The sequence below is a fragment of the Octopus bimaculoides genome, chromosome 7 (assembly GCF_001194135.2).
Source record: "Octopus bimaculoides isolate UCB-OBI-ISO-001 chromosome 7, ASM119413v2, whole genome shotgun sequence".
Lineage (NCBI taxonomy): Eukaryota > Metazoa > Mollusca > Cephalopoda > Octopoda > Octopodidae > Octopus > Octopus bimaculoides.
The window spans coordinates 57299029-57317093 of NC_068987.1; the positions used below are offsets into that span (position 1 = coordinate 57299029).

General features: G+C 34.4%; 1 protein-coding gene across 1 annotated transcript in view; it reads right to left on the reverse strand.

The window, feature by feature from the left end:
• LOC106873188 (follicle-stimulating hormone receptor) overlaps nt 1-18065 on the reverse strand; it is a 471564-nt gene that overhangs the window by 97379 nt on the left and 356120 nt on the right. The window contains exon 16 of the mRNA XM_052969708.1: nt 3008-3193. Coding sequence (XP_052825668.1) covers nt 3008-3193 — 186 coding nt within the window. The remainder of the gene's footprint in view (nt 1-3007; nt 3194-18065) is intronic.

The window sequence follows — 18065 nt, forward strand, 5'->3', positions numbered from 1 at the left end:
ATATATATATATATATATATGTGTGTGTGTGTGTGTGTGTGTGTTTGTGTGTGTATTCATTTATGAATTATGCGTATATGTGTCGCATACTTCTCAAGAAACAATAGTTTATGAAATATTGTATGTGTCGACCGAGTTAATTAAGATTGCCGATTGTAAGACATTTCGAGAGCTAAGTGCAGAACAATCTTGCACCAAGGGAATGTGTGTACAACGATATATTTTAAGATTAGACTACATATTTGCATATTTGCATATGATAGACTACCGATGTTATAACGATCTGTATTCTGTTATGCATATGCAACCTATTGATAATGAGTCTTTTACTATTTATAATTCTAGTAGCTTCGAAGATTTTTAGCTAAGAAAATAATCTTTAATTTTAAATTGTAATCGCTGATTGTTCAGGCTAGCCATTCCTCATCCAACGATAACTATTTTCAGCTAGTTATACTGGTTGGTTTCAGAGTTAACTGTCTTGGTAATGAACACAACACAGTACTTGGGACAGGAATCGAACCACTAAACTTACAGCTGGTTATCCGACACTGTGTCTATCGGTCATGTGCGCTTTATAAAATTTTATAACAAAGAGCATTTAAGAAAACTGGCAAAATTATGTTATACTACACAGGGGGCATATGCTAATTATAAACGCTGAATGAACAGGAAATTAATCGATATAAATTTCTATATGTTTATCATTGCTCAGTAAATTTTTAAGTTTCGAAAATATATAATAATATTTTTTCTTTTGGTCTAGAATGTATATTATTGATAATTCTTTTATCGTGAAATTTATAACAAAAGACGAAAGGGAGAAATGTGCAGATTATATGTTTTGCAATAAGAAACTCATTAAAAATTTTCTCTCAGCATAACAACAGGAGTTTCTAAAGCGAAAATATTGCTTCATTTGCAGTCAAAGCAGATTTCTAAGTTTGTAACATATAATTGGAAAATAAGTAATGTTTCTGTCAGAGGATATCACCATTACCTGCAAGGAACTTGATAATTAGCATTTGAAATTCCCCAAATATATATATATATATATATATATATATATATATATATATGTATATATATGGAAAAAGACAAAGTAGAAAATGCTAAAATACTTTTATAAAGAACATTACAGTACCGGTTTCGAGCCTTGAGATCTTTTCAACAGTAAATATGAATAATACATTTTTGAAAAATTATTGAAAAATTAAATTTTGGTAAATTTAAAAGAAAAGTTCTTTTAAAGACATATTTGTATAGTATTCAAATAACAGGGACATTTTTCTTGTTTCTGTCTGTCTCTGTTTCACTTGTTAACTCTTGTGGGTTCGAAGAAGGAGTGCTATGATAGTAGCAGAGTGTTAATTGGTTGGGTGTCCTGACATTGACCTGTTGACGGTCGTAGTGATCTGTATTGTTTATAATGTTTGATTAGGTGTTATTTTAAAAAGCAGTAGTAGTAATAAAGTAAGGGAAGAGGTGGTGGAATGGAAGAAGAAGATGACAGAGAAGATGAGGGATGGGGAGAAGAAGAGAAATAGTAATAATAGAATGCAGGATAGTGTGATAGTAACTAGTCCACCGAGTAGTGATTGGGGTTGTTTTTTTAAAATATTTTTTTATAATTCCTTGCGTATCTATTTGGAGTTTATCATTTTTAATATTTGCGTGTGTGTTTTATTCTAATGTCGTGGTAGATATGTCATTCGTTGTAGATGTGTTCAGAAGGGGTCTGTATTTTGTGACGAAGAGAGACTCTTTACTAATTCTTTGGTTGTAGGTTGTTTCGTCTCTGAATTGATAGAGGGGAAAAATTCTGAAACTCTATCATATATCTACATTTATAATGCACACGTGCACCTACACACACATACGCTTGCACACACTCACATTCACACATACACACACAGATATTCACATATGGAAAGCACGGCTAAGTTCTAATTTATTATTTATAAATGTTTTCCACATGTCTGCACATCAGACCCTTACCAACGTGTACAGACTATCTTAGCCTCATCTTCAGTACGTGGTGTAATTTTGGCTTTAGTGCTGTCATTTTAATGATAAGGTGGAAGTGCTTATGCTTATACTCATACCGATTTTGTTGCTAGAATGTAGCCTTTAGGTCGTTAGATCTCATTGGAAATGCAGATGTGGCGTGTAAAAAATAAAATCTGAAGCCATCCTCGGAGTAATCTGATCTTAGGATGCGAAGGTAGTGAATTACATACAGTAACTAATTCGATCTAAGTTTGCTACTCATTTCTCCGGGATCGATAAAATGAGTACCTGCATTAGAAGGAAACCGGTTCAATCGACCAACCGCATCCATTGTCTGTCATACAATATTGGCATTGAGCATAGTGTAAAAAGAATTTAATAACATCAGTATAAAGTATTAAAACACTTGCACCCGCCGGAAATATAGCTACAGCAGCAGTGGCAGCAGTAGCAGCAACCGCAGCTATTACACCACCGATAAATATAGCAGCAATACCTGCACCAAGCAACAATATCCGCAGTAAAAATAAAATCATTAAATAAAGCATTATCCAGTACACAGTAACAGACAGTATTCTATCATTGTTAGTGGTATTGTGTGATTGTTCTGACTATAAGTGCAAATATTTTTGTATTTGCCAGTTTTATTCTGTTGAAATGAAAAACATGAACGCTGTCAAATACACGGTGTCAATTAACAGCACAACGGAAATTATCGCGTGCGCGAGCATGTGGGAGAAAGACAGAGAGAGAGAGGTGAGTGGAGAGAGAGAGGTGAGTGGAGAGAGAGAGAGGTGAGTGGAGAGAGAGAGAGGTGAGTGGAGAGAGAGAGGTGAGTGGAGAGAGAGAGGTGAGTGGAGAGAGAGAAGAGAGAGAGAAGGAGAGAGAGAGAGAAGGAGAGAGAGATAGAACGTTGGGGACAAAGATTCGCATTCATAAATTACACTCACATAAAGAGAAAGAAAAGAGCTGCGGGCATAAACATAAACATCATTACCTGGCATAGGCTGACACATAATTGGTGGCCTGGAAGCCATAATATCTCTGTTGTCTGGCTGGACATAGTCCTCAAGATGTTCTATAGTGGCAGGTGGAAGTTCCGTCATATTATAGTCCATTTCTGGTCTGAATTTACCTTCCAGGATGTCAACAGCCACGCCGTAGTGAAGAATTGAACCATTTACTGCATAAATAAAAATAAAATTATAACATAACTTTGTTAGTTTCCAGTCAAAGATAAATCAATTCGCAATAAAGAAAAAAATATGGATGAGAAGGAAACATACTCGTGTTTAATTTATAGAGCTTTTTGCCTAATATGTTAAATTTAAAAAAAAATTAGTTTAACCGTATCCCATATATTGTGAAGTGCTGAAACTTTATGATTGAGTAGGTAAAGTGTAAGAGCTTTAATTAAAAAAAAAATTATTTTATATGTTTCAGTTATTAAACTACGGCCATGTTGGGGCACGCCTTTGACGGCTTTCATCTAACAAATCGACCCCAGTACTTATTCTTTTTAAATCTGACACTTATTCTACCGATAATTTATGAGGACCTAAACAAATCAACACTGGCTGTTAATCAGTGTGAGTATAACACAAAATACGCACATACACACATATATACGCACACTCACACACATATGAAGGTTTTTGCCACATAGTTTCTGTCGACCAAATTCACTTAGAATGCATTGGTCGATCCGGGGCTATAGTAAAAGAAGCTTGTCTAAGGTGCTACACAATGGGACAGAATCAGAAATCATGTGGTTGAAGAAAAGAAATATCAGATGACATGTATACTGAGGTGATGTGATTGATCAAACATTTCGAGGTAGTTTTCTTGTGTGACCGCAGCTCAACGAATGAAACTAGTTTCTAATTGAGGCACAAGGTCAGTCTAATAATAAAGGCACAACGTCAGTTATTTGTGGAGAGGGGTTGAGTTGGCACTGTCAACCCACCCTTGTATTTGTGTTTGTGTGTCTTTTTGTGTGTTTGTGTATATGTTTAGGGTGTGATAGATAAACCTTTCATATTTTACAAGGCTATTAGTGTAGTGCTAGTGAAGTTAGGCAAATGATAATGTCTTCATGTAGCTAACGTTTCATCGTTTTTTCAGTTACCATCATGGTTTGATCTGAAGTACACAATACGTTTGTTGTCGAAACGTTTGTCAATAATGGTGAGTCTGAGTCTTTTTCTACCATTCCCTGTATGTACAGCCTTCCACGCTCCGTCTCCTGAAGTGCTCTTACAAGGTGTTGGTCTGTTCGAGACTGACAGAAGATACTTGCCAAAAGTACTGCTCAAATTAGTCCATTTCGGTACCTCGTGGCTGCTAAGCGAATTTCTTTTTACCACATAGCCATGCATGCATCCGTAGCTGTATATATAAAATGAGTCCGTCACGTATGATTTATAATACAAAAGATTTATATTTTTGTGAGCTGTATTTGGGTGAATTTTGAGACCAACGGTGTCATGTTATCATATCTCAGATGTTCTAAGTTTTAGTGTTTAGGAACATACTGAGACACAAATATATACTTATATGATTGAATGTGACATACGTGCATGTGTGTGGATGTATGTGTAGGTGAATATATGTGCATATCTTGCCTTACGTGTTAATCTTTTAATTTGCCGAAAAAAATAGTGTTCTAAACGGTAGAATAACATCAAATGCTTTGCAATATTTAGCTATGTCCCTACATGTCCCTACATTTCAAATAAATCTAGGACTGATAAAGTAATTAACCGTAAAATACTGATAGTTGATTCAAGCAGATCAACAAATGTATTGCTTGGTGCCTACGTAAGTAATTGATATGTTTTATCTGTCATTTACTGTGGAAACTTGCCACTCGGGTTCCCTTCTCATTTGTTCATACAAGTTTCATAAAACAAGGCTCCTATCTTGATACAAGATTACTACAATTATACTGTTAATATCATCGTAAAAAAATCATCGGTGAGGTGTCCTTTATGTGTTTCTTTGACCTTCAAGAAATGGCAGCTAATTTCTCTTAAATCACGCACTATTATTTTATGGATGGCAAACTGAGTAATTCGATCATGGGTGTTCTGTGTGTAAGAAGACTGGATGATTTTTGGTTAGAATGCTTTAGATCATAGGTCCGTCTACTCCTTGAGAGCTAACGTGGAGCTAAGTAAATTCAACATGAACATAATTCCACATTTTCGTCTTAGTTTTAAACTAGAATGTTTCCAATCAAAAGAAACTGCTGAAACCACTTACGATATCTCTATACAATATTACATTAATAATAATTATATTACCATATAATATATAAAAATCAATTATTTTTTTTTGTCATATGATTAAATTTAAATATTGTGCAATTTCAAAGATTTGAATAGAAGCGAGAATTTATTTAATTTTTATTCCTCATTGGCGCCTTTGGATATGGAAAATTTCAGATGGGATTTTAAATCGACTTTCTATGAATAGAAATCTTATTAACATTTGCGAAAATGCATTATCAACATTTTTCAAAAATTATTTGATACAATGAATATATTTCAACTAATGACATTGAATGCCATTTCATATTAATTCGCTCATCACATCTAACAATGGATATAACTATGCCTAGAGCATAATTTATTGCAATAGTCATTTAAATTTTAAATATTTAACTTGCCGGTATATTCCTATTATACTAATAAAAGGAAAACAATATTCATCTAACCTCACATGCTGCAATGTTATCTTAATTTATCACCAAGATTTTTGAGTAGAAAAAGAAGTGAAGATGTTCATTATTTTTCTGTATACAAGACTACAGACATTGCAATATTTCGCATCTAAGTTTATATTCCGAGGTTTACTTGAGGCAACCTTATTTTATTCATGTCCTTAGTGTCAGCTATGTCGGCCATTTTGTTTTATATGATAACATTCGCACCTCGAATTTATAAAAGTCACATCCTCATTATATAAGCGCATTGTTATTATACAAGCCAATTTTTTATCTTTTACTTTTTTCAGTCATTTGACTGCGCCCATGCTGGGACACCATCTTAAACGATTTAGTCGAACAAGTTGATACTTTATTTTTTCTGAAATCTGACACTTATTCTGTCTCTCCACCCCCGAGCCGCTAAGTTATGGGGACAGACAAATCTTACTGTCAGGCTGTTATGGCTTATAAACGTTAACATGAAGACACATATACTTAGGTGTATACATATACATACATATGTATATCTATCACACACACACACACACACACACACACACACACACACACACACACACACACACACACACACACACACACACACACACACACACACACGCACACAAATATATTTTCCATTGGATCCTGAAATGAAAAATCATATACTCAATCCATGATTTGGTATTTGAAGTAATTAATTTTTGCCCCTTTTACCTGCAATATATAAGCTGAGTTGACCATAGTCTGTCACCAAAAGAAAATAACTACCGTAACTGAGATGGTTTATAATTTTATTTGAATTGAGATTAATTTGAAGGAAATTTACCTACTATTTCTAACATGTTGACCAATTACATGAGATGCCCTCTCGTTGATGCGATAATTATCAATTTATAATCAGTGGCGTTGGTTTTAGCTCATTACTGATTATTTCTGGTTGGATTTCTAATCAAGTTTCACAGTAACAACATCATCGTTTATATTGACACAGTTTTCTTTAATTTAAACATCAACCAGCTTAACTTCAGTTTTCTGAATTAATTTTTATCTTGTGCAAGGGCAAGAATTGATATTGCTTAAAAATAAATACATAATGAAAATTAAAAATAGCAAAATGAAGAGCTACTTAGTACATTAAGGATTTAAAAAAAAAACTAAAACTACTTATCCAGTAGTCAAGTTTGACAAAGGTATTGACAAGAGCAATTAATGACTGTCAACATTTAATCTTTTAACCATTCATGCATTATGCTAGTTTCTATCCTATCACACTCACTGCCTTGAGCTCTTGAATAAAACTCCCCCAGCCTTCTTTGCTGAAATTAATTACAGCGTTTGCAACTTTGTGAGAAGTGAAACAGATGAACTACCAAAGTATTAATCTATCAACCAGCTTGTTTAAATTTGATGCGTATTGTTCGTTATGCTTCTGAAGGAGGACACTTAAATCTTCATGTATCGATTCACTTCACTGCTGCACTGCCGGAAAGTTCCAGTAAATGATTTATCTACGGAGTAATCAGGTGTTTCTTTGATTTTGCTATTCTTTTCTTCCTTTTGGTAAGATGGATGATTTTGACTCACCACTAGAACTGGTCAATTCAAGAATTAAATATCATGGCTACAGATACAACGTAGTGTCTGTAACAGTGTTCAAAACGCCAATCTTTCAGTTGATTTTTGGAGGTAGCCTAACAACAGTGAGCACTCTCCGAGATATCATTTCACGTTCATTAAATTTTATTACCTTTAATATTTAAGTAATTTTTTAAAGTAAATAAACTAAATAGAATATCGGGCTGTCAGATAAATTTTTTTTCTACTTGGAACTCTATCATCGTATATTTGAAAAGAGGGAATATTTATTCAGATATCAAAAACGATAAACAATGGTTATAGGGAAAGAAAAGAGCTACAAAAATCATCATAAAATACTACGATAAAATATTTTTCGTGTTAAATCCAATAACATTGGAGTAGACTAAAATAAATGAAATGAAAAATGGAACGAACATATTTATATGTCAACATTGTATTTAGTATACTTAGATATTGCAACCAATGGCCATTTGATCAGTGAGACTTATATATGTTATTTCCATATACCATATAAGCCATTAATTCAAACAGAAAACATTCTGTAAGCTCCTGGCAAGGAGAATCTGGTGTTCTTGTTTCCATATTCGCAAACAACTATTTTGTTTTTGTACATTGATATGCTCTTAGGCAATCTCAATTTCTCTACGATAATAAAAATCAGTTTTTATTTTCTCGAAAGAAATCAATACTTTGAGGTTGTTTTTATTTATCTACTTATTTATTTATTTAATAAACATCTCAAATGTATTTATTGGAGTAACATATGGATGAAGTAACTACGGAAAACAACAAAATATTTAGCCATTGCATGCAAACTGAAAAAAAAATTATAGAAAATTTTCATACCAGAGAATGTAATTTCAAAATAAATATAGAAAGAATGCCGAGCTTTTCTGAATCCAAAAATAAATCTTCATTTACAATTTAAACTTGTTCAAAATCCCATTGAAGAAAATTATATTTTATGTGCATTAACACAAATGCAACTATCAAACGATAACTCACTCACGCACACACACACACACACACACACACACACACACACACACACACACACACACACACACACACACACACACACACACACACACACACACACACACACACAGAGGCAGAAAAGTATAGATATGTATATATATGCATACACACACATATGTAAAATGCATGCATACACAAACACACACACAACGCACACAGAAATAAGCACGCACACATTCACACCCATGGTGATCAGGTTTATGTCGAAGATTCACCAAGAACGGTTTTTAACTTGAGTAAATATAAGACTAGCTTCTTATTCTCTTTGCGCACGCACACACGCGCGCGCGTGCGAATCCTATAAGGAACTCGATCAGAATTTCCGACAACGAATTTTACTTGTTTTACTTAACTACGTGTCTCATTGAATTATTGTGAAAGTGACTGACTTTTTCACAGACAAAACACGTATATTCGCATCCAGGGTACAAGTTTGAATCAATGAATTAAAAATATAGGCCCGCCGACTGACTTCTTCACAGTTTCTGTTTACCTAATTTAACTCACGGTCTTCAAATTTATCCGAGGTCATAGGAAATGGCGTTTGCACAAGCTGCCGAACAGTGAGATCGAACTCAGAGACTCGTGGTTACAAAGCGAACTCAACCATACTGCACTTATACATACATAATACATACATACATACCGACACATGCATTTTCTCTGTCTGTCTGTCTGTCTGTCTCCATCTCTCTCTCTCTCTCTCTCTCTCTCTCTCTCTCTCTCTCTCTCTCTCTCACATGTTTATTTAGCCCCGGACTCACTTTTATAGAACTAATATCGTTGGAGAATTTTCCCCGAGTTGATTTTAATCATATTTCTCGTTTAAGTGATAAACAGTGTGTATGCCGGCGTGGGAGAATTAAAGATATTTAAATTGTATCAGGTAATATGTGTTTCTCTGGTAAAAGGGCCATTGTAATTTAAAACAAAACACCTAAGATCTGAAATTTTAAATGAAGCGATTGATGTGGTAACGGTTATAATTAAAATTACATGAAGTTTGGAAGAGAGATAACAAAGAACGAGCTTAAACAAAGGTTATAATGTTTTTTTCATGATTAAAAATGGAGAGTTTCAACTTGTGTAACAAATATAGGATACTCGGGCTAAATTTAACAGTTCATAAAAGCAAAGAAAACACAAAAATAAACTATCTTAGAAAATCAAAAAAAGAAAAATCAATTAGAAGATAAAACTTTACTCAAAGTAACCAACTTTAGCTTCCACTACAGCCTCAAGATGGTTCTGGAATCTGGTGCATGTGTTCCTCATTGCGTTCATGGGAAGATTTTCCGACAACTCTTTGGCAATTGGAGGAATTGGACGACCATAAACTGGGTCTGCTGAAGTCCTAGAAATTGTCCGAAAACCACTTCCGACTCTTTTCGGAGGTATGGCAAGGAGCCGAACCCTGCTATTACATATGTAGTCTTCCAGCAGCAACCCTCTCCAAACAGAATTTGACCAGTCTCCAGCAGCTTCACATAGCCATCTGAATTGAGCCTCAGGCCATGTTAATCAATTGTTTGCCGTGTCTCTTTTTACTAGTCACAGCTCCGTCACAGCTCCGTAGTCTCCGTTGCAGCTGTCCATTTCACACCTTAGGGCCTTTATGGTGCTCACAGAGCATAGGGCAGCAGTTATAATGACAGCATTTTGATACCAGGTGCGAATCATCTTATTTCTTTATTGCCCACTAGAGGCTAAACATAGAGGGGACAAACAAGGATTAAGTCGATTACATCGACCCCAGTGAGTAACTGGTACTTAATTTATCGACCCCGAAAGGATGAAAGGCAAAGTCGACCTCGGTGGAATTTGAACTCAGAACGTAACGGCTAAGCATTTCGCCCGGCATCCTAACGTTTCTGCCAGCTCGCCGCCTTCATCTTGATACGAATCATCTTGATACAGGTAATTTATGCGAATCATTTTGATACAGGTAGCTCTTCTCCAGTATTCAGATTGCTTCCAGTCCTCCATGTTAGTTAACTTTTTTTCACCTACAACTGTCGACGATTTACCAATACATCAAGATGTTCCCGAAAAAAGGAGGCAAATTTTTTTCTTATTTAGCACGAACACCTGTAGAATAGATTACTCTAACAATATTTAAAGAATTTTGATTGGTAATAGTAAGTTATAAAGCTATGTTATCTTAATCCGATCTTTACGATTACTGTGTTTGGTGTATTGTGAAATATTAATTTAATTTAAAATGGGATTAAGCTAACGTAGCGGTTAGCTTAAAAGAATACTCTTTTGTATTAACATTAATGACTTAACTTAAAATTATAGAGACTGATAGATCGTGGAGAGATATTTATTATATATTCTGACTGTAATGTCCTTAAATGTATTAGTAAAAAGTCTTTTCATGGCTGGGAAGTTACGGTTAGACAGATATGCGTCGATATTGATAATGCTGCAATTTATTAAAAGATGCACGCATGTATGAAATATAATTTCTCACATTAAAGGTTCTAGCCGGTTGAAAACAGTATAACCATAGACGGTAATATGAGTTTCATAAATATAGTAATATAGTATAAAAGTATATTAAACCAAAAAGTAATATTAAAATAGGACACAAACGATTACGATATGAGCTTTGTGTATTTTCTGTATTCTTATGTTATGCAAAAAAACTGAAAAATGGAAGAGGCAGGGATCGTACAGATAGATGAACTGGACAGCGTACTGACCCTCGACGAAAGGAAAACGGCAAAATTATGTATCTGAAAATTAAAGATCATATTGATGAAAATGTAATGTATTGGAACTTTATAAATAAATGTCTTCTTTAAATATAGCTACAGAAATACTGTTTTTGATGAGAATATTGAGGGATAATACAAAATCCTGTTAAACGAAGAGGCCCACGAAAACAGGTTTAAAAAGAAAGTATTTAAGTGACAGGGGGGTCTATTACTAACAATATATAAAACTCGTGTTAAGGAATATAGGAAAATACAGAAAAATACTAGGTTAGGAAGAAGAAATGCAAAAAAAAAAAATGCATATATCTACAGATATACGCTAGAAACAGCAGAGACTTTCTTATCTAAAGCGTCTGAAAGACTTTTAACATATCTTAAACTCTTCAAATAAACAAAAATTATCTTTACTTTTAGTAAAAGTTTAAATTTTAACCCATTAATAATTGATTATTAGTTCAGTAAAAATTTCATAAAGCCTTTAAAAACTTTGACTTTTCTATAACTGTGGAAAGCCATTTAAAGCAGTCAGTTTATCTGAAGTCTTTTTACATTTGCATAAATCAAAATACGGCGTCTCTATAAAAATAAAACAAAACTCAATGTAAATGTGAAATACATTTATAAATCTTCGAACCACCTTAAAACTGTAAGTATCTTCTAATTAATGCATATTTAACTAGGCATCAAAATATAACGACGCGCTTGGAAGTAAAACGAGTGAACAGCGTCTTCCGCTAAGCAAAAGAAGAGGCTTTTCCTTTGGTATGATTCGCTCTTTAATCTACAAGTTTTATATAAGTTCCTATAGAAAACAAAAATTTTCTTTCAAACCTTCACATAAAGACCTTCTAATCTTCAATATTACAGACATTCTAAACAAAATAATATCAAAATTTCCTATTCTATCACAATGTTGTTTAAAGCATCGCTGTATCGAGTAGAGGAAAAACAAAAATTGAACAAAACCACCATAATATTTCATAATTGGAAATGTACTGGTCTACAATCTGCTCCATGGTATTTCTTATTAAGTTAACCGTTATCTCCTCCCACAAAATTCGATCAACAAATCCATTAATTCCAAAGTCACAATACAAAGAAATCTGGAACCTGAATACACTTTTATGTATGGTCTCTAAAACTTATTCTAAAACAATATGATCAAGTGGAAAATTGTATCACACTATAAGAAAACCGCCACCACCGCCGATTCTTTCTTCTTCTTCTTCTTCTTCCGGATTCAGTTCCTGTCAATGACAGTTTTGCTTTTTAGCTCTTTGGGGTCGATAAAGTGATGTAACCGATCAAAGCCCTTCCCTCAAAATTACTTGCCTTGAGTCTAAACAAGAAACCATTAAAATAATAACAATCCTTTCTACTATAGGTACAAGGCCTGTAATTTGGGGGCAGGGCTCTGGTACTTATTTCATCAACCTCGAAAGAATGAAAGGTAAAGTCGACCGCGGTGGAATTTGAACTCAGAACGTAGGGGTAGACGAAACGCCGCTAAGCACTTCGCCCAGCATGCTAACGATTCTGCTAAATTGCCGCCTTAATGATGATGATGATGATGATGATGATGATGATGATGATGATGATGATGATGATGATGATGATAATAATAATAATAATTAATAATAATAATTAAAAACACGGTTTAGTAGAAACTGTTGATTTAATCAACTGCTCGCCGCCCCAGCTGGCATTCTGTCGGTTACAATGACGAGGGTTCCAGTTCATCTGATCAACGGAACAGCCTGCTCGTGAAATTAACATGCAAGTGGCTGAGCACTCCACAGACACGTGTGCCCTTATCGTAGTTCTTAAGAGGATTCAACGTGACAGAAAATGTGACAAGGCTGGCCCCTTGATTTACATATACAACTCATTTTTGAGTGAGCTGAATGGACTGGAGCAATGTGAAATAAAGTGTCTTGCTGAATTCACAGCACTGCCGTATATTGAACTCGCAATTCGTACGATTGTGAGCCACGTACCCAAACCACTAAACCACCTTCATTTGTGATGAATTTTGCATACATCAGAAAGCATTGAAAAAGAGGAGACAGGTTAATTGAATAGATAAAGTGACGGACGAAAATATAATATTTAGTGATGTCCTTTCATGTTCTACGATGAAATCCTGTCGGAGTTGACGTTGCCTTTCAACCTTCCGAATTCGATAAAATAAAATTCAATCAGGTAATAGGATCGATTAAATCGACCGTAATCTTTTATGAAATTGTATGGCTTCGTTAGAAATCAATGTTGCTATTGCTATTATCTAATTTGCTTTGTTTAGATAACTCTAGAGAAATTATTCTGCAAGGTAGAGTAAATGTGACTATGAACCTTTGCACTTATTTTAATTCTATTAACTTACTTTAATTATATTAATCGATCTTCCAGGAAGAGCTATCTTTTGGATTTCACATTGGTTTACCGTTTCGATTTCCAACTTTGTTTCCAATATGGGGGAGTGCTGATAAGTTCCTGGCTTTAAGGGTATCGCGAAAGGTTTGGTTGGAGGTCCAACCTTCCGAGTTCTTTTACAGAGCTTAGAAAAGCTGTAAGACCGCTGCAATAAGTGCGTGAATTTGAAAGTGGAATATGTTAAATAAAGTCATAATTAACTGATCCTCCCATATTTTCTTTTACCCAAAGCCAGGAACTTTTCAGCACACCCTCGTATTCCATGTTTTTGATATCTTACTTTTTATAATGATATCGGGGGAAGCTGACTCCTATCACCTTTAGGTAATATTTGTTTATATATCACAGATGATCACACTATCTTCATTGTTCACAACTGTATATAGAATGTTTGTATCTTTGTAGAATAATTGGGAACTTTATTTCCTTACACATTCTCCATAGATGGATGCTACCATCTTGTTTAGGCTCTTAATGTCATCCGAAGCGGCTAGTTTGCGGTATCTATTGTAGATATGTTTGATGAATTTCTCAAACCGACTTGCATTTTGATATTCAGGTTTCCAATGTTGTCAGTTACGTACACTTGTTAGTTTTTAGTGAACAGCGTCAATTATAAAGCTTTCAGTTGTCTCTGTTTTAGTCTCAGGTAAGCTCTGTAAGAGCAAGTCTAAGATACAAGACATTGTAACCGTGGTCATTCCATTTTTTTTTATCAGCAGTGTATCTATGACCATGTTAATCAACATGTTATGTAATTTGAGGGAAATTTGGCTGCAAGTTTTGCATGTCGAGCGGCAACTTAGAAACTTCTCTCTTTTGTCAAGGCTTCAGTTGAGTGATGAGACCACACACAACCTTTTCATTTATCGTAATCAAGTATATTCATTTGTTTTTGTAATTGTCCTGGTACAAGTGCTAAATCTTATGTTGTATTTGTTTTCTTGATTGCTCCACGTTTTGTCTATTTTGATAATTATTTTACTTTTCAGGTGTTTATATCAGTATTGTGTGTAATGCTAAATGTGTTTGAAATTTTTTAAGAACGCATTGTTAAAGGGGCAGCTGTTCCTTTCCAATATTTGTCTGTTTCATTGTGTACAATTATTGAGTACAGCTTATTGTATTTGTAACTCCTTGTAAAAGAGTGAGTGTTCAGCTTTGGTATAAATGTCTAAGACAGAATTTCTAATCGTATAAAGCTTCTATTGTCAATGAAAATATAAACGAGATGGGTGTCAAATTTGTGCGGTCCAATCTGAGTTTTGTTAGTAATTTTCATGTTTTTATGATTAGCTTTTGGGATCTCTTACAATCTTCAGTTTATCAAATTGAAACTGTAGCGTAGCTGTCTGAGAAAATTACTTGAGTGCTTTTCACTTTTATCATCACCAACTACGACATAAACAGCGACGACAGTAGAATAATAAATAACAAGAAACATTAAGAATAGTATTCCTAAAATCTATGAATGCGGTACTCTGCCAAGGGCTGTTTCGTATTAGGCGATACGTAATTCTTTTATTCTGCCTCTTATCTTGTTAGTTGCATTAATAGTTGACCAGTCGATATGTACATGCTTCTCCTTCAGCTAATTAAGGCTTATGAATCACAGCTGTATATATTTTTGCTTAGTAATAATCGTGGCACTCCGTCGGTTCCGATCAACCAAACAGCCTGCTCGGGAAATTAACATGCAAGTGGCTGAGTACTCCACAGACACGTGTACCCTTAACGTAGTTCTCGGGGAGATTCAGTGTGACACAAGTGTAACAAGGTTGGCCCTTCGAAGCATAGGTACAACAGAAACAGGAAGAAAGAGTGAAAGTTGTGGTGAAAGAGAAATTATAGAGGAATAATTCACGCAAAGTTCGCCCACCCCTGCCGGAGCCTCATGGAGCTTTAGGTGCTTTCGCTCAATAAACACTCACAACGCCCAGTCTGGGAATCGAAACCTCAATCCTACGACCGCGAGCCCGCTGCCCTAACCACTGGGCGATTGCGACTCCACTTAGTAATAATATCAGGCTCTTGTATAAAGTAGATATTGTGACTGGCCTAAATTTTGATAGTACCATTATTTTTTCTGTTGTGTGTCATGCTAGTATTTGAGCTCGACAGTTACTTCATTAAAATATCATGAACAAGCATTTAGGTGTTTTATTCAGGAAGTTTTGCTTTCAATCTATTCCAGGCAACTTTCAGTTTTTCTCCACTTCTGTTTTGTATCTGCTGCCATAATATTTGTATATTCATGTTGTCTTTACATGTTTCAATTTTTTCTTTTGTTTTATAAATTATTTCATTTGTTTTATGTTTTTTTTCTACTTGTCATATTTTCTTCAAAATATTTACCTTTTTTTGTCCGACTATTCTTTATTTTTATAGTTTGATCTTTGATTCTTTGTAAATATTTTGGTTTGCCTTCTTGAAACATTTTATTTTGTTTGAATTATTTGATTATTTTGTCAAAACTTACGCATTCGCTAAAATTTATTCGTTAAATCTTTTATTAATCTGTCGCTTCTTTCTTTGAATTCCCGTTCATTCTTAATTTCAAGTCTTCAAGTCTGCTTTTTCTGTTGGTTGACATTTATTTATTTTCATATACGCTCTCACATGTTCTGACTTTCTTATTTTATAGTCTTCAATTTATATCCTGTTGAAATGTTTGCTTTCAGTCTGGTTCTGTTGTATGTTTTCTTGTTTTCTCAAAGATTTTTACACAGCTGCTTCAGTTAATATATGTTGTGGTGTACATTAATCGATCTTTTTACTTTATATTTAAATCATTTATTTGCTGTGTCTAAACGGCAAATTGTTTGCCTGATAAAGGATATGTTTTATGTAATAAGATATTCTGGTAGTTTGTGGTCGGTCTTCTAATAACATGAATTTTATCGTGCAAAGTTTTGATTAATTTTCACCATCATAGTTTTATGATGTTCATGTTGGCACTAGAGGTTTAATATAATTCTGATTTGGTTGTGCTAAGTCTGGCGTTGTTTGTGTGGGTTAACATGTGGGTACTATCATGTCTTCCTGCCAAATCGTTTTCAAGACAATTTCTCTACCACTCATATCAATCTGGCACCAAATTCTCACCGGTGGCTCTTCGAACATACGTCAAGGCATCACCTAGTTAGCTGGCTAACGGTGACTGATAAGTTTTAAATTCATGGTGAAATCCTTCAAAGGTTTTTGTACCGTGTGCATGTGGAGGCTGGAATTGTTTGGGTGGAAGCCAACCATCAGTGGTTAATTTTCAATCAGCAGAAAGACGATATCCAGCACCTGATCTGTGGGACACTTAACTCAGAGCATAGACATTCTCCTATATCCGTGTCACTGTGTCATAGCTCTAGATGTTTCGGCGTGAGTTGCTAGTGACCCAGGAAGTCAGGGACGGAAGAGTGAGGCTAGTCGTCTAGCCTTGCCCTCTTCGAAGTTCAGCGCATGTCAGGAATCGAACTTCTTTTAAAAAATCTGACAGATTGTAATAATGAGATACCGAGTACTTTTGTAGTTTGATAGAATAAAAGATTTAATATAGGTGGAAGCAGCCATGAAACTCTGATCGCTTACGCAGTTGCTTCTTTTGCTCTTCATACTCTTTAAGAAGTGTTGTGAATGTATATAGCGGTCACATTCCAAAACGAAGAATGAACAAGAAAGATTTATGTTCTGCTGAGATTTAGTATGGATGGAATAGATGTTATGTTCTGTTCTGTCGTGGCCTTTGCTTTTAATTGTACTTTAACGTGAATTATTCCTCTATAATTTCTCTTTTTCTTTAAATTTTTCTCTTCTGCCCAGGATATTTATCCTTTTAAAATAATCTTTTTTAAATTTGACAGTGTGAACGGCGATTTCAATTGTCTTTTCATCATATTTATGAGGTCGATTCTGCGATGCTTTCTGAAGGGTTTAATTAGATAGTTAAGGGGCCTTTTATAAACTCATTTCTGTCTCTCAACACTGTCACTCAACGTTGGCAATCAATACTGGGACATTTCTGTCACACATTCTCATATTATTAATTTCATAATTAACTTTAGTTTCACCGAAATGATTGAAAAATTTCAAATTTGACTGCTGGCTGTATATTTTGCTTCACATGATGACAATAAATCACCGTACAGCAAACAAACAATTATAACAGTAATCATCTAATGATATCAGCGTATCTTTAAAATATTAATTTCCGGAACTACATAAAGATTTTTTGCTAACACTTAGTTGCAATGTATTATGTATAGGTAATTTATTTGATACTAGCATACCCGTGTCGTAAAAAATGCCGCCAATTTTATTAATGATACAAAATGGCGCATCAGCACACACAATGGAGAAACCATTGATAAATGTCAGTAATGTAGTAAGTATATGAATATACACAGAATTGATGCACTTGAAGAATCAGATACGGTTGTATCGCCTCGACTATAGATATATATACATACATACATATATATATATATATATATATATATATATATATACATACACACACACACGCACATATATATATATATATATATATATATATATAT